Source organism: Haliotis asinina, chromosome 10 (genome assembly GCF_037392515.1).
Source record: "Haliotis asinina isolate JCU_RB_2024 chromosome 10, JCU_Hal_asi_v2, whole genome shotgun sequence".
NCBI classification, from domain to species: Eukaryota; Metazoa; Mollusca; class Gastropoda; order Lepetellida; family Haliotidae; genus Haliotis; species Haliotis asinina.
In genome coordinates, this window is record NC_090289.1 from 907,920 (window position 1) to 928,588 (window position 20,669).

The following is a 20,669-nucleotide window of genomic DNA, read 5'->3' on the forward strand; positions in this document are numbered from 1 at the left end:
AGACGGCGTTAAGTACCAAACAACATTTCGTGAAAGAGACATTCAATCTGACGGTACCCGGGGCAACTGGACAAATTCAACAACCCACGGAGAAGCCCCTGACAATTATCCACCAAAACCCAAGAAACAATAGAGAAGGAGGTGTGTGCGTTTTTACGGGCACCCGGCGTCATCATAGGGACTGTCACCCAGTCATATAACTCTCACCACTATTCTGCACTTTATGAAATCAAAGTTGCAGATCCTCTTGGCTGATTGATCACACATGTCATACCATACGCTATTAAAACTGCCACATTATCACCATATGTCATCAGGAATCAAACATTGTTCAAACATACATGTAGGATAAATGCCGAACTTCGGGTGATCATGAGCATAGTTTGGTAAATCTATAATATAACGGAAATGAGTGGTATTTTAGTCAGGAAGCTTGTGAGACATTTGTCATAATTTGTGTTATCATGAGGTTGGTAGATAGTTTGACTGTATCTTTTGTCGTGTCGTGTCGTGTCGTGTCGTGTCGTGTCGTGTGTTATCAGAAATGTTGAGTAATAACCAGTAATGTACGTGGTTAAAGACCACATATACTCCAAAATGGATACGCAAAATGGATAAATCACTCACTGACATCGTTGTAAATTAAACTGTTACTTAAAACTGTTCATTTCGATCTTTAATTACCTTAAATCGACCTTTTTGACAACAGTGCACAATTCTCAGCAGCAAACGAAATTTCAACCAATCAGAGCGGCGCGTCTCCGTGATGTAATAGTAGGTATAGATGTGAAGGTCTGTGCAGAATTCATCTACATTTCATCGGGTAAACTATTTCGTTTACAGCTTTGTACACACCTGACATCGCGAAAGCTGTTGTGAAAAATGAAAGCTGCATGTTCTCACAACCTACTGTCATTTAGTTTTGTATACTGCTTTGCCTAGTTTTCGAGTTACAACCCTTGTTTTCATAGACGATTCTGTCAAAGTCAGGTGGTCAGTTGGGTGGTATAAACCTACACGCTATTTGTCATCATTCACTTGATGCTCAGTTAATGAATTTATGACAGGTATAATTAGTGGTAACGCCACTTAGATTACCCGACAAAGGCCCCCATTTGGCATTTCTTGTGTCCGGGTTGATCAAAGTATTAACATGGTAGAAATGCGCAATATTTTATAAAGATTCTATGACAGAATATTTTATTGAAATATTGAAATGCTACTCGTTCCACATCTTCAGTCTGCCAAGGGTCACAATGATAACGAAGGTCCAAGACCAGTATCTTGTAAGTGTTAACAGATAGAGATAGGCTAATCCAATTTATCGTGAACTTCACTCGTGGTCACACCGATAACGAATGTCCAAGACCAATATCTTGTATGTGTCAGCAGATGCATCGTGTCTTTCGCTTGTCAACGCCGTTGTGGTCAAATACGTTATGAAAATCTTTATGTAATTCTGACAGATAGAGTAACTTAACTTCGCAGTAGGTACGTTATCGGTACTCGAATTAGGCAATAGGATTGAGATACAACAACTTATCAGCAATATTATCAGTAAACCCGATTAGCTATGACAACTGGGAAAGGGTATAAAACAGGGACGACCACAGTCACAAATCATCCTGTGACTGGCGCAATAAACTCCTTGTTTATTTACTCAGGTTCTCGTGTTGTGTGTGGGTTGGTATAGTTACACCTCCTAGCTGCCAAGCGAGCTGATTCCCCAAACTCGCGAGTTAACAAGTGGTGGAGGATCAAAAATCGGCCTATGGCTACATACCAACCCACCAACTACAACACTAGGAGTAGAACACAGTCACAGACGACCTCCGACACGGCCACCAAATCAAGTGGCCTAGACGAACTCCTGGAGGACCTAACAACCATAGCGTCGGGCCCAAACACTGACGACGTTCATCACGAAGCTATCAACGCAGACAGTCTCGTACTCGGTCCAGACACCAACAGTGGTATTCCTGCAGCCGCCATCAACGGAGAGTCTCATCATACACAGGCCTCCAGTATGTCATACGTTGGCAATCTAGTACCAAAGTTCAATGGAACAGGCAACGCCCGACAGTGGCTAAAGAAAATGGACTGTCTGCGACAGCACCAGTCACTCACAGATGCTGTCTATCTGAACCTCCTTCCACTGTACCTAGACGGTCCCGCTGCTACCTGGCTAGATTCTCTTAATCCAGCACCCACGACTGCAGCACAATTTGCAGCCCTCTTTTCACAAAAGTACCAGGACGTGACTTCACAGACGGCCTTCCTGTCCGCCCGCCAGGGTGACACAGAGTCTGGGTCTGCCTTTATTGAACGTGTCCAGGAGACCACTGCTGGCCTCCAGATCCCTGAGACACTCCTGGTACAGGTCATCATCAATGGCCTGCAGACCTCCTTGAAGGGATTGGTCATCCCACATGACCCAAAATCACTTGATACATTGGCCAATCAAGTGCGACTGGCTGAGACAACTCTTCAAGCAACCCACAATGCAAACCCAACAATATCGACTGTGACGTCTCCACTGGGTGACAACGATCAACTGGCAACCATCGCTGCTCTATTGACAACACAACAGCAACAGCTTGACAAGATAACTGCTCAGATGGCCAGTGTCCCCCAGAGGCACAAAGTTAGCAGAGATGTCAACCGGAACCCACCTCACCATCCCCATGTCAACATCCGACGTTCTGCACAGCCTCTGCAGCGGCAGCAACAGCAGCAACAACAGCCGAACAGCTATAGGCCATCAGGTAATTGCCAGGGGTGTGGCTCCAACTGTAAATCTAGATTTTCATGCCCTTCATTAAATCAGCAATGTAGTTATTGCCATGCGTTACACCACTTTGCTAGGGTATGTCGCCTAAGGTTAAGCCGGCAATAGGGATTCGCGCCTGTTGGTAGGTCCTGGCCTACGAGCAGGCACAAAATGAGATCTCCGAGGAAAAAGAATTCACTTAAATCATCTCCTAATCAACATACCAGAACCTCTAAATCTTTTAGTATGTTCAGGCCAACAGAGATAAATAATACAGTACATGTAAAGATTGGTGATGTTTCCTGTCATGCCTTGGTTGACACAGGTGCCACCCTGTCTGTTCTGTCCCTCCCCACCTTGAAACGGTCAGGTATTCCCATGGCCCAGATGCAGGCCAGTGAACTCTCGAAGGTTAGTGGTGTTGGGGGAGAGCATATTGAGGTACTTGGGTCGGTTAGTATTTCCCTTGCCATTGGCGGTACGAAAATCGACCACCACTTCTTAGTTCTCAAGTCAGTACAACATTCAATCATCCTAGGGCAGGATTTCCTTAATCAAAATGATGCCATCATAGATTACACTACACATACTCTTGCCCTCCATCATGGTTTAGTCATGGTTCCTCTCCAAAACAATGGCTCAGGTCTGGTACGTACTTGCTCACCTGTCACCATACCTCCTAACATGCAAGTCACCATTCCTGTTAGGTTGAACCACAAAAGTTCCTCATGTGCCCTTCTATTCGAACCCGTCCCTCAATTGACCACCTACAAACTGGCAGGTGCTAAGTGTCTTGTACAGTCTAAGAAAGGTAGGGCATGTTTTACCCTTTTGAACCCAACCAGCGAACCCATCGTACTGTCCTCCCGCACAGTCATAGCAGTTGCCCACCCTGTCGACGTGGCCTCCATACAACCCTTAGAGGACAGATCCAGGTCTACATCTCAAGGTAAGCCTTCAAACCTAACCTTTGATCTCAGCAAGGCGGATCTAAATGACACTCAGAAATCAGCCTTATCTCAACTTCTTCAAGCTAACAGGGATGTGTTTGCTGCTGACAAAACTGAACTTGGAGTTACTAACCTATATTCCCATAGGATAGACACAGTGCCTGGCTCTAAGTCTGTTCGTTTGCCTTTCTATCGGAAGAGCCCTGAAGGCAAGGCTGAAACTGATCGCCAGACCAAGGAACTTCTCGACCTAGGGTTCATTGAACCCTCAACATCTCCCTGGCAGAGTCCCGTGGTCTTGGTCAAAAAGAAATCGGGTGAGTTCCGTTTTGCCATAGATTACAGATCGTTGAACAAGATTACTGTGCCAGCTTCCTATCCTTTGCCTCGCCTGGAAGATGCATTTGATGCTATTGGTGATTCTCATGCTCAAATATTTTCCACACTTGATTTGGCATCAGGGTTCTGGCAGATTCCTATGGATTCGGAAACTGCTCACAAAGCATCCTTTGTCACACAGAGTGGTCTCTATACATGGCGTGTCATGCCCTTTGGGTTACGCAATGCTCCCTCCACCTTTCAAATGGTCATGGCTAGAGCCCTACAAGGTTTGACATGGAAACATGTCCTGGTATATGTGGATGACATTTTGATTTACAGCAAGACTTTTGAAGAGCATCTTTCCCATTTACAAGCAGTTTTTGATCGATTGAGATCAGCTAATTTAAAACTAAAGCCAGATAAGTGCAACAATGCATGCTCTGAAGTTCTCTATCTTGGTCACATCCTCTCCAAAAAGGGTATACGAACTGACCCATCCAAAACAGAAGCTATTCGTACTTTTCCCCCACCTAAAAACATTCATCACCTTCGCAGCTTTCTTGGATTGTGCAATTATTATAGAAAATTTATCCAGGGTTATTCCAAACTAGCTACACCACTAAATGCCCTTTTGCAGAAAGATACCCCCTTTCACTGGTCTTACACGTGTCAAACTGCATTTAAACAACTGAAACAAACCCTTGTTCAAGCTCCTGTTTTAGCCTACCCTGACATGAAAAAGCCATTTATCCTCACCACAGATGCGTCAGGATCAGCAATCGGCTATGTGTTAGGCCAATTAGATGACCAGGGTAGGGAACAAGCAATTTCATATGGAGGAAGGTCTCTAAATTCATATGAAAAGAAATGGACTGTCAGCGAACAAGAGTGCCTGGCAGTGGTAGAGGCAGTCAAGAGCAACCGCATATATCTCACCAGTAAACCCTTCAAAATCATAACAGACCATAGGGCCCTTGTTTGGTTGCAGAGCATCAAACACACTACCAGCCGTCTCCATAGATGGGCTCTTGAACTGCAAGAGTACACCTATGAAATCGTTCACAGGCCTGGGAAAGTGAACGCCAATGCTGATGCACTGTCTAGGAGAACCTACCCTCCTATACAGACCCTTAGTGTCAATGACGACCATGACACACCAACTGAATCTCTTGAAATTCAATTTTTCTATGACACCCCTTCTCCACCTATCTCTGCTGTAGATACCATTATTGAGACAAGTGGGATTCCCTCTTCTCCGGATATGGAGAATATCGAAGAAATGCAATGACAGTGTCCTGATTTCAAAGGCATTGTCAGTTTCCTCGAAGATGGTACTTTACCAAAAGAGGACAGCCAAAGGAAAAGGATCCAAAACACTGCTCATGAGTATGACATGTTAAATGGTGTACTTTACCACTTCCACCAGCCTCGTACTCGCAAGACTGAAGAAGCTGATAAACTCATTCGTCAGTTAGCCCTTCCCCAGAGTCTCCGCAGGGATGCTCTTCTATCTTATCATGATTCACAGGCAGGTGGTGGTCACCTTGGTGCTGACAGAGTGTATGGGGCTCTCAGACTAAAGTACTATTGGCCTAGGATGTATCAGAATGTTCATGATTATGTCAAGTCTTGTCATAAATGTCAAGTCTCCAAGGTTTCACGTCACCCCAACAGAGCACCTCTCCACCCTCTGCCCATCACTGAAACATTTGAGCGCTATCACATTGACTTCCTTGGACCATTGACAGAGACACCTGATGGCTACAAACACATCCTTCTTGTGGTAGATTCCTACAGTCGTTGGTCAGAGGCATTCCCTCTCAAGTCCCAGGAAGCCACAGAAGTGGCAAGGGTTTTATATCAGGAGATATTCTGTCGTTATGGTGCTCCAAGATCCATTGTGTCAGACCAAGGTCGCAATTTCACATCTAAACTGGTTAGTGCTATATGTGAAATCTTCCAGGTTACACGACATGTCACAAGTAGTTACCATCCAATGACGAACTCAGCCTGTGAGCGGACAAACAGCACCATCCTGCAATCCCTTCGCACATATTGTGACACTGATCACTCAAACTGGCCTGGTTTGATTCCAGGGATAATGATGGCATTCCGCATGACTCCAAGGATACAATCTACAGGATTCTCTCCATTTCATTTGCTTTTCGGCAAAGAAATGCATGTTCCCTTTGATATAGCAATTTTACCAAAGACTTCATTGGGTAAAAATGCAGTGGAACACGTTTCGCAGGTGTTGGATAACCTGAAAGTTGCTAAAACAATAGCTTCAGAAAATATGAAGATAGTCCAGGAGAAAATGAAACAACGGTACGACTCAAAGGCCAAAGAGAGTACTTATGATGAAGGGGATCTCGTCTGGATCACCAACCCCGTCACTGTGAAGAAACGGTCACCCAAACTTGAACCAAAGTACAAAGGCCCATACCTCATTAGCAGAAAGTGTTCTAATGACACTTATCAACTACGCAACAGAGTCACATTGAAGGAGCTACCATCACGTACTCATGCCAATCGGTTGAAGCCATTTTATGAGACAAACCATGTCCTGAATCGACCTGGTACACAGGTTGCCCTAGACACTGATTCACAGGACGTCCTAGAAGGTGACAGTGCAACTTCTCAGTTAGAAAGCAGATCTACCGTCAGCACTTCTGCTGTCTCTCAGGAAACAAATGGTAACTTGGATATTCAGGCAACAAAGGTAGGTAACGATTCCCAGGACAACCTGCAGGATGTCTTAACCAGGTCACACTCAAAAGGACACTCGGAAACCACAGCAACCAATCAGTCAGTCTCTCAGACCACAGATGCGGATGGTGACAAACAGTCATCCAAGGTAAGTGACCAGTACTACCCTGTTGAAAAGCTATTGCGCCAGCGCATGCAACAGGGTAAACGTTACTATTTAGTCAAGTGGGTTGGTTACTCAGAACCCTCATGGGAACCCTCGGAACATGTTACTGAAGACTCCAAGCGAATCTTTCACGAACGCTTCACCATGAAAGGTAAGAGACGGAAACGCCCCTATAAATATCTTCAGATAATGTAAGTTACGGGGATTTGAGATGTGTCCTTCATACCTAAATTTAATTATGTCAACACCATCTAGATCAAACATAGTTCTGAAGTGCTAGAAATTGTCCGGACAATTTCACCCAAACCCTATATGTTGTTCTATTTGGTGTACACATTCAGTAACTCACATTTTCTTGTGTTTTGTTTTAGGGAAGGGGCACATCTTTAACATCCTCTGTATCCTGATAATCGCCATTGCCCAACCATTGTTTGCTTCGCCACCGCCCTTTGAAGACTCCGTACTTCGTGTAAATTATGGCATAGCCTTCACACATCGAAGGACACTACAGATATCAGGTGATTTCTGGCTCCACTCTTTTGAGATTCCCCTCCCTGAAACAAATCTTCCGGTCTTCGCATTCCACTGCTTAACAAATGAAACCAGATGTCATTATGTTCATCATGTTTTCACACCAATGTTTTCCTTTAAATCCCAGTTTTCACATTATCTGAATAATACCCGTGCTCAAATTTATGATCTTATCCCAGAAATTCCTATCTTACCAGCCCGTTCACGACGAGCACACTTTTCAAGGTCTCTTTTTGGTACAGCGACAATAGGTGATGTACAAACACTTGGGCGCCACATTGTATCTCTTAGCAAACAAACCTCTGAAATGGCCAAGGCGTTTAAACAACATGAAAATGACCTCTCATCATATATGCAAATAGAGAATGATCGTTTTTCAAATGTTCTAAATGGGGTCAAATCAAACCATGACGCCATTCTGGTACTGGAAAAAGATTTGCTGAAATCACAGTCAAATATGAGGAAATTCTATGTGCGTATGCTACGTCTTTTAGCTCGGCAGATTGCCCATACCACGACCCTTGAACATCAGTTAGATCAACTCCTTCAAGCCACCAAAGAACTAGTAAATGGTAAACTCTCACCTTATCTGGTTCCATACCAAGTGCTGGGACATACCCTGAAGCGAGTCCAGCATACCATGAACAAACAATATCCTCGTTTTCATGTGGCTAACACAGTCATCCATTCTTACTATAGAGAAGGTAATTTTCTCATTGCCAGAGATGGTTTGAAAATTTATGTTACTATAAAGATTCCTCTGACAGCATTTTCCTCTCCTTTATCCATTTATAAAGTGCAATCATTTCCAGTTCCAATCAATAGAACATCTTCTCACGCCTCCCAAATTTTAGACCTACCTGATTATTTTATCAAGACCGAGTCCAGTGATTATTTTACCACCATGTCTACTACCGACTTAGCAGTTTGCTCAATCGGTAACACTTTAACTTGCCCTTTTAATCTAGCATTTCGTTCTAAGTCATCCATGTCCTGCGTTTCGGCCCTATATTTCAATCTGAAATTAAATGTTAGCACTCTTTGCAACTTCAGATTGCGAATAAACCACCTTGTTCCACAGCTTCAGGAACTAACACCAGTTTCAGTACTCGTTTATGAATCAGATCTACTTGCTGTTGATTGTCATGCGCATCAACAAATGATTCAGGGATGTAAGTTTTGCGTCCTGTCTGTCCCTTGTAGATGTTCCCTTTCGTCCAAAGATTTGTATTTGCCCCCACGTTTGGCATCATGCTCCGATGTTCAAAGAACGGTTTCCATTCAACACCCAGTGAATCTAGCCCTCATCCAGGCCTTTTTCAATGATACCCAATATGCATCTATTAGTGGTGATACTACATTCCTGGAACCTATAACTATTGACGTACCCCCATTTCACATATTTAATCATTCTTTGACTTCCGTTATAAGTCAAGATAAAAAGGACCATCTGAGCTTATCCCGATTAGTACAAAGAGTTAAGAACAGAAAAATTGCCTTTACCAATTTAGCTGAACCTATCCTTGATGGCTCAACAATCTCTGTTACTTCGTGGCCCAGTCTTGACTCCATACTGGCACTTATTGCCTTAACGTTGGCATCCGCATCTACTCTTGCTTTTGTATATACGTTCCAGCGATTACGTTCAATCTCCACTCTTCTCATACTTCTCCAAACCAGCAGGGTCAAGGCAGACGTTAAGCTCCCTCAACTTAGATATAACGTTCCCACGACCACCCCTTTTAACCCTTTTGCGGCATTGGAGTCAATCGAATTTACCCTGGACCATGCCATGATCACGGTCCTCACTATTCAGTCAATTGTCCTTGTTTTCCTACTATTGTGCTTCACTCTCAAGATGTTCCGGCAAAGGTTTCAACAGTCTTGTACTATTGTATTGGAAATAACAAATGGTCCCAAATGTATTTTCATACCCATTGCCAAACTGACCAAATGTATCACGCAATACAACATAGAGGCTCCGGTGAACATCACCAATCTCCAAATAGTAGGTTGGTTTCGTCCTAGATTGTATGTCGACATGCCAGGGCTTACCATCACTGACGTTTCTTTAGGTAAGGCTGTCACCTTACCTTCTTCCTTTCTATTGCCATTCAGAATTGCCTCCTGTTTGCATCCAATTTTACAGCGGCCATTTTGTGCATATATAATGATAGATCATCATGGGTACATACTGCCAGTCGGCTCTGTGAAACGTGCAGGAGACACTACCTGCTATCTCTATCTACCCATCTCTGGTTGCGTAAATCTGTATAGCGTCATTCTTCATGCAAAATTTCGGGACGAAATTTTAAAACGAACGGGGGGATATTATTAACATGGTAGAAATGCGCAATATTTTATAAAGATTCTATGACAGAATATTTTATTGAAATATTGAAATGCTACTCGTTCCACATCTTCAGTCTGCCAAGGGTCACAATGATAACGAAGGTCCAAGACCAGTATCTTGTAAGTGTTAACAGATAGAGATAGGCTAATCCAATTTATCGTGAACTTCACTCGTGGTCACACCGATAACGAATGTCCAAGACCAATATCTTGTATGTGTCAGCAGATGCATCGTGTCTTTCGCTTGTCAACGCCGTTGTGGTCAAATACGTTATGAAAATCTTTATGTAATTCTGACAGATAGAGTAACTTAACTTCGCAGTAGGTACGTTATCGGTACTCGAATTAGGCAATAGGATTGAGATACAACAACTTATCAGCAATATTATCAGTAAACCCGATTAGCTATGACAACTGGGAAAGGGTATAAAACAGGGACGACCACAGTCACAAATCATCCTGTGACTGGCGCAATAAACTCCTTGTTTATTTACTCAGGTTCTCGTGTTGTGTGTGGGTTGGTATAGTTACACCTCCTAGCTGCCAAGCGAGCTGATTCCCCAAACTCGCGAGTTAACAAAAGGATTAACCGGTAACAAGCTGATTGATAAATTACTTTTACGCGGATTTAAATGGGGGAATTATCAAAATGTAGTGTTTATGTATGTACATTTACTAATCTATACTGAATACACTCTGTCGTGTCTGTGTCACGTTTTCGTATATTAGACTGTTAAAAGACACATCACTTGGGAAATCTGCAGATGAATTATATATCACTTGTTTTTGTAGATGTTGATGGATACATTCCTCGAAGAAGGTAATAGCCTGACATTGCTCCTATAACTTTAATTTAAATTTTTGCATGTTGGTTTTTAATAACTTGTCGTAGCTTTCAACAGAATCATTGTTTTCGTCGTGAAGTGTAATGATGCAGACGACATACAGAAGTGTAATGATGCAGACGACATACACTAGGGCGTGCGTGCGAAGTATGATTCATATAGGCAAACTATAAAATGTCTGAATATTACATCCCTGTTACACATTTCGCAAATCGCTTCTTATCAGATCGCTTCATGTTTCAAAATGCACGCAAGTATGACTATAAACAAATTAGGATTATGAGAGTATAAAGTGTCTACATACTGGTGAGTGAACGTTACAAACCAAGTAAATTTAGCAATTGAAGAAATTTATCGCGCAGTATTTCCACTTCGACACCGACCTCGCTTAGGTTATGTTATGTGTCATGCAAACTCCTTTTGGTAATGATTCAAATAGATATTTAACTACTAGTAGAGAGTAGTTTTGATTTTCTAACTTGATGAAAACAAACCATAATCTCATTAATTCAAATGGATTTGACTTCACGGTTTTCAAAAATGGCGGCGCCCTGTCTTAGGATGAATGCTATTTAAGTTTGTTTTCACCGACTTACAAAAGCAAAAGTATTTTTCACAGGTTGTAAAATATGTATGTTATTGATGGACATTAGGGTTTCACATGACATTGCTTATAACAATTTCGCTCTTGGAAGGGAGGCGGGGGTCAACATTACATTACTTACGATAATAAACATTATGTAACTTCGACCACAACCTCGGTTCCTTGGAAGAAAGTGTTATATTCATGGGGGAAGGTGGTGAAGGAAGAGAACCAACCAGCAAGACCAACCAAGGAGGAGGAGTGGATGGATTGTACGGCTAATCGGAGTGTCGGCCAAGGCTGTCGCCCCATCTACGACTACGATGTTTCTATAACTTTCATCTGCCTTAAATTTAATATTTGCATTTTGTTTTATTAGATTGTTTTTCTTGTAGCATTCAGCAGAATCTGTATTACAGAAAACATGCACTAGGTCTCGAATAGGGTGTGTGTAAAATATTATTCACGTTGGCAATCTATACAATGCTAAGATATTAAAATCATGTTAGAAATTCACTGTAAGCATAAGCAGATCGTGTGGGTTTTTTTCATTAACTTTCAAAATGCATACAAATGTGACAAGGAGCTAATTAGGTTTATAAGGCAGACTATAAAGTCGTGCACTGACTTCGTTACTTTTCAGTCCTAACGTTTTTATACCACTGGCAGATGAGTAAATTTCAAGATATTTGATTTGTTTTCATGACGTAAAAGACTTCATCTTTGTTGATCAGTCTACACATAAACTATCGACTGCGCATATGGGAGGCGCAGCAGGGATCACGAACCAGTCACGAATTCTGGGATATCATCCGGGTACTCACGGGAGAAAAACAACAACAAAAGAAACCACCAGTCCACGGAAATTGCTCCGCATCAGTGCCCCTTTAAGGCCCTTTCCGGAACGGGGGTTTATGATAAGAGGGGGATACACCGAATGTTTGCTGAATACGTTACATAGACAAAGGGTATAGAATTTCGGTGCACGTTGGATATATAATGAAACAAATATATTTTAATAATATAAATTGAATATATGAAGTTTTAAAGAAGCTTATTGAAATGAATTAGTCACTGACATCACCCCTGAACGTCATGGAGCTTTTGTCCTCAAAAGCGCTTTTTGAAAATGGTGACAATATTGAATGTACAAGTATTCATTAATTTGCATGAAACGTTGACGCGTTGACAATATCTGGTAGAGGCATTGATCATTAGTCACATAATCGCAATGGCATTAGATAAGATATACAGGAACGTCAAAGTGTAATACATGAATCGAATTGTCAACGTTGGTCAGGCGAAACATAACAATAACAATATCAGACGTGACACAAAAAATACAGGTGAGCGGAGATTCCACCTGTTTACAAAACACAGGTGAGCGGCTAACCAGCTCGTACAAAAACATTGGACGTTTCCACCTAGCGGCATACACCTGCTCGCGGTCGACCATACAGTCGGAAAACCTGACTGATACGTACACGTATGGAGGATGTAGACTGGATAAACAGTCTCCATGAAATAAACTTATTACACAAAACTTATTATACTTGTACGACTGCTATTACCACATGAAAAGATTTAGACGCCTTTCACAAAGAGTAATTATAGTATTGCAAAACTGGTTGTAAGCTATAATCTATAGTAATAGTTATAGAGGAACAAATTGTTTGAAAAATCCTTGAAACCGGGAGTCTGATTTGAGCGGGACGACTCGGAACCCGCAGATAGCGTTGATCTGCATTAAATGCGTACATGCAAAGGATATGTGGTAAAGTAAGAACCTAACCGATTTCAAAAATTTAATCTAATAAAGATGTACGCCTCATAACATCACATACAGGTAGCAATACATACTCAAACAATGACAAGGGGACATATATAAACACACTTGAAACATGAAACGCCTGGAGAGGATTCCACATACCTGGCATGAACAAGAATGTCCGACAGAAACGTATAAACACAAAAGTTTTGAGAAAGTTCAAACAAAAGTTCACATACATTGTTACAAGAACACAATGTGAAGCACTTGATGAGGAATCTTGAGTCTTGATGACATGATCCTGAAGAGTGTCGTTGAAAGTTGTCCGATAATATGACTTTGCTGGGAGTACTGAGGTTTGATGGCTATGAGCTGTTGTTTCGCTGATGACCGTCGGGTCGGCTGACTGTCTGATGTCTTCGTTCTCTCACCAAGATGGCGCCCGACGTTGACGCTGCTCTTGTCAACCACCATCTCTAAACTACCGGTTGCTTTGCTGCGAGTTAGGGAAGGGGAATCGTGCGTGACTCACAGCAAACTCATGCTACCAGGATATTTCCCCACCATCTGTCCATGGGCGTCCTTCGTGTTTGCTCTCGGGTGGTAGTTTAGGATGGTGGACAAGAGACAGGGAAGACAAGAGTCAGTGGTAGAGGTGAGGACAGCAGCAGCCATGGTTTGTCATTGTTTGGTTGAATGATGGTCGAAATGGTATACACAGTTGTAAACAGGTCACCTTATCTAATGCCATTACGATCATGTGACTACTGATCATGCCTGTATACCAGATATTGTCATCGTGTCAGGCAACTTACTGTATACTTGTACATCCAATTTTGCCACTATTTCCAAAAAGCGCTCTTTAGGACAAAAGATCCGCGACGTTCAGGGGTGTTGTCACAGACTAAATCATTTCAGTAAGTTTCTTTAAAACTTCATTTATTCAAACGATCTGTTTGTTTCAATGTAAGTCCAAAGTGCACCGAAATTCTCTCCCCTTTGTCTATGTAATGTGCAAACAGTCGGTGTATCCCCTCTTATCATGACCCCACCCCCGGGCAGGACCCTTAATTCTCAAACGCTATCAATAAATGTCAATTAACACCTCCGTAAGTCGCCGAATCTTACGTATGTACATGTGCATGGTTCATTCCCATTATGACCACTCCCAGTTTGACTACCTGTCCAACAACCAGACCTCTGAATGTGTGTAAGTGACAGAGAGGGTCTCCACATTGGGATCACTGGCCACTCAGTCCCGATGTGCGTTATGTCACATGTTTACAGCTGTGTATACCATTTCGACCATCATTCAACCAAACAATAATAAACCATGGCTGCTGCTGTCCTCACCTCTACCACTGACTCTTGTCTTCCCTGTCTCTTGTCCACCATCCTGAACTACCATCCGAGAGCGACCACGACGGACGCTCTTGGACACTACCAACAAAACACATCACAAACAGTGTTGCCATGGAGACTTGATACCGTCAACACTGACTGCAGATGGATACTTTAGTAGGCTAACAGATTAGAAACTGTAGAAGAACGCTCTACAACTACACTCTGACACCACACACAACAGTCTGCACACAGAAAACAGATTTGACACCGATACGCTACCCAATACACGCATGCATACTACAGACAACATACAGAATACACACAAACACCGAATACAGACTACACACAAACACCGTGCCGACAGCGCACTGACGCAAGGCAGCCACAGGGCGCCATAACGACGCAGGTGCTTTCCTCGCAGTCTTGTCTTCTTACTGCCGTGTTAATGTGACGTTGTCATCATCGTCGCGTATATCACGGTCTACCAGGGAACCTGATTCTCTATAGCTTCCTTTGAAGACATTTTATAACCTAGTATGAAGCGAAGGATTAATTCTACACGACGAAGAGTCCAGATTAAGACAATATATCATTGTTAATTGTGGTGCTATAGATCACGAGCCAGATGCTTAGCTTTGATTGTATCTTCATTAACAAGACTACTGAAAGAAATGCAAACTATTAATTAGACCCCAGGGTTAATCCGTATACATGAATACAATTAACTATTGTCTCTCGAGTAGGCAAGTCAGGTTTCCATGTGGTTCAGTGGCCTTGCTGTCTGTCTGACCCTCAAAAAGCCGATATCACACAAAATACGCATGCGCGCTAATAACAGTCTTGTTTGTTCTCTTGTTTTAAAACGACAGTTGCCGTTTCGTGGTAACCGGGATGATCGTTCCAATATCTGCAAAGCATACCTTCCCACTTAAATCATTGATGATACACTGTTATCAAGTAATCCCGGACATGGGCGTGTTTAAAGCGTGTGACATGTAATTCCTCTGTCATCAACTTCCGCTTCTGAACAACTTCCACCACGTACCATACCTCTTAGAGATGCAGCACACTGTGCAAACACTGTCTTCCCCTGTCCAAGTATCATCAGGATTCACCGTCACAGTCAACGTTCACCAAACGTCACAGTCAACGTTCACCAAACGTCACAGCCAACGTCCACCAACCGTCACAACCCACGAGCACATTGTCCCAAACCAACGATCACTGTCTACCAATTATCACATTACTGTCTAACAACCATTGTATCATTCTCCACCAACCAACCATCACATCACATGACTGTCCACCAACCATCACAACCAATGTCCACCAACCATCACAATGACTGTCCAACAACCATCACACCATTCTTCACCAACCAACCATCACATCACAACACTGTCCGCCACATCATATCACTGTCCACCAACCATCAATGTCCACCAATCATGACATCACTGCCCACCAACCATAACATCACACATCACTGTTCACCAACCATAACATTTTTGTCCACAACCAGCAGTTCACCGGTAATGGTGGTTGGACGTGAACTCGCCACTGCCACTGGAGATCTGTTTTCACTGACTGCATCAACTGTCATTGTAATTACATTGCCACTAACAGTTGAACTGGCACTCTTTCGTTTCCTGGATCATTTTTTTTCTTTTTCACTCGTGACCTAACCGGTTCCGAATTTGTTCTTCCAGCAGCTAGCGAGCCCAGTGTGCTGACTGGCTAGCCCTGTGTGTTGACTGGCTATCCCTGTGTGCTGACTGGCTAGCCCTGTGTGTTGACTGGCTATCCCTGTGTGCTGACTGGCTAGCCCTGTGTGCTGACTGGCCAGCCCTGTGTGCTGACTGGCTATCCCTGTGTGTTGACTGGCTAGCCCTGTGTGCTGACTGTGCCTGATCAGCTGGTAAGACAGCCAGGTTGATGCTTGGTATTGTTTCTTAACTGCTGAGTGTGGCGTCAAGCAAAGACAACATGCTTTGCAATATTTTCTGTTTTCGTATTAACATGGGGAGAACGCACAGTGCTTTAGAATATTTTATATTGTATTGAAGTAACTCCTTGTTTATTTTACTCAGATGTTGTGTTGTTTGTGGGTTGCTGTAGTCATACCCCTTGCCAAGCGAGCTAATTCCCCGAACTTTAATACTGGGTTGCAAACGTCATTTTAGAATAATTTATAACATTTTTTGTCATTTGTTTCTGAATGAATTCTTTGTGTTAAGTTATTGTTTCAGTTTGAAGATCGTCAAGTAAAGCAAAGATACACGTGCCGTATTTGTAGGTTCACACACAAGCATTGATCTTGAATAATCAGCAGATATACAAGTTTTTCACTGGTACAAGAACAGCTATTTGTTTCTTTTGGAAACCCAGCGGAGATATCATGTATACACCTTGATATCCAAGGTCCAATCGTATCAGTGATCTTCCCTCACAGTGCAGGACATAACCACACAGCTGACAATGTCGGAAATCAGTTTGAATGTAGAGTAATAGAAAATGATAAGTGTGAATTCACCTAGTTCGGCTACAAACCCGTAGAATATAATAACATGCGGTGTCCAACTGTGCACAAACCCCTCTTGCCATGTTGCCACTAACCAACGTACGGTGCAACTCTGCTTGATTTAGTGTAAGTAACGATTCGTTAACAAACTCTGGCAGTGAATTCCCATTTTTCCCGACGGAGGCCATCAGAGGAGGACATGGGGCGAGTTTATGACTGTGTTGTCGTGCAGAAACAGATGGACTGACGCAGGCAATTGATTCCACTCACACGGTGTACTTTTCCCTTCACCATTGTAAATCAGTTTTAACATTGCCAAATGTAACTTACAGCTTTACGGCTTCGATTAAACATTCTACGGAGCAACAAGCAATCAGATTAATAGGGCTTAAAAGTAATCTTTTAAAGCAGGAAAAGAATTACCGACGTATTTGCCCAGTGAATTAACAGAATTGCTGGAAACCAATACATCACAGCTAGGCGCGACACACAAATGGATTGCTGCCGGATTTGTCCTCAGAAAATCTCATTATAAGTACAATATAATTGCCCCCTCGCACTCCACCTGACACAGGTTAGTGTAGTGAAATAACGTACATGAAAATGAAGTAAAGAAGATGAATGATTATTTGCAGGCTGTAATCCTTCTCTGTGGATGTGTCGATCGCGCTCGGCGGCCACACTGAGGTCATAGTGTGGAGGCCAAGACGTTGGGTGCAGGAGTGCAGACCTGAATTGCAGGAACTTGCCTGTATTACCCGGTCTATCGTGGACATTGATGTTCCTGAACATATGGCACATTTAAGGTTCAGCTACTGGGTAGCGTTAGATCTTTATCATTTGGCTCTGAATCAATGTCTTTTCATTACATACATGAGGTATATTGCGACGGTGAATACCGCAAACACAGGTTCATATAGGAACATAACAGGTAATATAGTGTCATGGCAAGGAAAATAATTCACCTCAGGTCGTCGAGGGATAGACTGGTCAGTACACGGTGGTGTTTGAATACCGCAACAGGCTCATTAACACGACATGTACAGTAGCTGTGGTCCATATCGTACAGCAGTAAAACATGGTGTGGCGTGAGCGTATAATGAAAGTTCATTTATTAACCGTAACAGAGGGCATGCAGTAACATCGACGTTTCAGCTATTTAGTGAGTACATAAAATTGCTAAAAACTACAGTACTGTATTCAGTTTCAGCTATTTAGTGAGTACATAAAATTGCTAAAAACTACAGTACTGTATTCACCGAACAAAGACACCCCCCCCCCCCCCCCCCCCCCGCGACAGCCTTAGCGGAAGCCGTGTTCGTTTTTCCCTTCAGGATCAGTACAATACATTTGTCCCCAGCATTTGGCTTCATTAAGTCTCATCGTGATAATGGCTTGCTTGTTCTCACGGTCTTCAAGTGACGACGGATATCTACCGCTCTGTATTTTCTCAGTTTAAACACAATACACGAATCGATCAAATCACAATCAAAGCAGATCTGAAAATACATATATTTTATGTATACTATCAACGTGACGCCAGTCAGGTTGAAATATATCCATTCTTCACTGCCCTCAGGTGTGGCTACAAAGCAAGTACGCCTAGCTTCAACCTCACTGACATAAAACTCGTAAACAGGAATTGGGTTCTACCGCTGCTCGATGTGCTTGTGAATTAATGAGACACAATTTAATGGTTGAGTGCCAGAGGTATTATTTGCAAGGCCATGTGTTGCTGGTGCCAATCACTGGAAGGCTATAAATAAGTTTTGCACAGTTCACATGTTGAACATAAATAAGCCCTCGTGCCTTATCAAGTCTATCTATATATCGCGCATTGTAGGAGAGTTTTGAGGGTTTCTGCTATTGAAATACACAACATTCACCTTACACAACCCACAACAGTTACCATACGACAGGCACTAAATGCAATATACACCGAACACAATTGACACCATAAGCAACATACACCACACACATTATAGACCATGCACAATATACACCATACACAATATACACTACACACAATATACACCACACACAATATACACCACACACAATATACACCATACACAATATACACCACACACAATGTACACCACACACAATGTACACCATACACAATATACACCTTACACAATGTACACCACACACAATATACACCATACACAATGTACCCCATACACAATATACACTACACACAATGTACACCATATACAATATACACCATACACAATGTATACTCTTAAACAAAGTTGGGGAACTTTTTCTTTCAGTGTACGATTGTAGAAATTGGGAAATATTTGGAATTGAATCAATGTTGGTACAATAATAATGGATGTTTTGAGAATGCATCTCCAGATGGATTTCATTCAAAGCCAAGCTGTTTGTCCAGTTATCCTCCATGTCAGCTGACTGGGGTATGACATGAAAATCTCAGGTTTACAATTTTGAGTCAGTAGTGTGTGATTTGACCCTGAAAACCCTGACCATGCACAGATGCAAGAAAATTATCGGAAAAAGGTGGTTTACAGTGATTTATGGACCTGCCTGCAAAACGTCAAAAAGATTCATAATGACACCCCATGCACGTGTAGGAGGCTCCCACGTTGTGCACGTGCTTCCCATGCATTTTGTTTGCGTGTGGTGATAACGTGAATTGATGCTACATAAACAAGATGAATGTCATTGTAACGTTCCTTGATGGGTTTCCCTTCTACCAGACTTCAAAGTTCATGTTCCCCTACTTTTTTAAGAGTATACATCATACACAATATACAGCATAAACAAAATGTACCATACACAATATACAGCATAAACAAAGTGTACCATACACAATGTACACCATGCACAATATACACCACACAATGAACACCTTACATAATATATACGATAAATACTATACAACATACACAATAGGTTTCTCACAAAATTGAGATGGTATCTGAAATCTGCCATCGACCTTAAATTAATGTCTGCAGTCTCTGTGTTCTCCTTTTGTTTTATATTTAGATGTTTTCGTTACAGTAGATGCAAATACAGCTGTTGTACAACAATTCATTAAATCTATCTGGACTTGTAGCATTTACGTCAGTAGTGTTGAGCTGAATATGATCATTAGGCGTTCCAACTCGATACAGGCGACTATGCTTGTCGTAAGAGGCGACTAACTGGATCGGGTGGTCAGGCTCGCTGACTTGGTGGACACATGTCATCGGTTCTCAATTGCATAGATCGATGCTCATGTTGTTGATCACTGGATAGTCTGGTCCAGACTCGACTATTTACAGACAGCGGCCATATGGCTGGAATATTGCTGAACGCTGCGTTAAACTCAACTCAACTCACTCACTCACTCTAACTCGATGCATTCATGTTGCTGGTCCCTGGACAACATATGTCCTTTGTCTTGGCAGCCGACAAACGTTCCCATGTATTATGCAGTTCCGTTATACCATAGCTATTTAATTTGCCCAAAGGGTAAATAGTACAGATTTAAGACACCTGGAGTTAGTTGTTGTTGACTCTTAGACAGACGTCGTGAGCTAATTGTGATGACACGGCAACTTGCTCCCGTCTGAACCGTTAGTTCGGTCAGTTCCAATTTATGTTCAATGTTAAGTAAACTCTTAAAAAGACAATAAATAAACAATAGTATACAAACACAGTACACAATGACGACATCATTCGGTTAGACATACAGCAGTTGTGTTTCATATTCAGTTTGAATTCCAAATTGTTGTTAGTTGAGATGAACGCAGTGGTGGTGTCGAGAATGGTGTTGTAGTAAAATTGGTTGTACTCGTGCA

The 20,669-nt window shown here is 42.3% G+C and overlaps 1 protein-coding gene across 1 annotated transcript in view; it reads right to left on the reverse strand.

Annotated features, from left to right (window-relative positions):
* Positions 1-15,822: 15,822 nt before the first annotated feature.
* LOC137297783 (shematrin-like protein 1) overlaps positions 15,823-20,669 on the reverse strand; it is a 37,049-nt gene continuing 32,202 nt past the window's right edge. The window contains exon 5 of the mRNA XM_067829731.1: positions 15,823-15,935. Coding sequence (XP_067685832.1) covers positions 15,823-15,935 — 113 coding nt within the window. The remainder of the gene's footprint in view (positions 15,936-20,669) is intronic.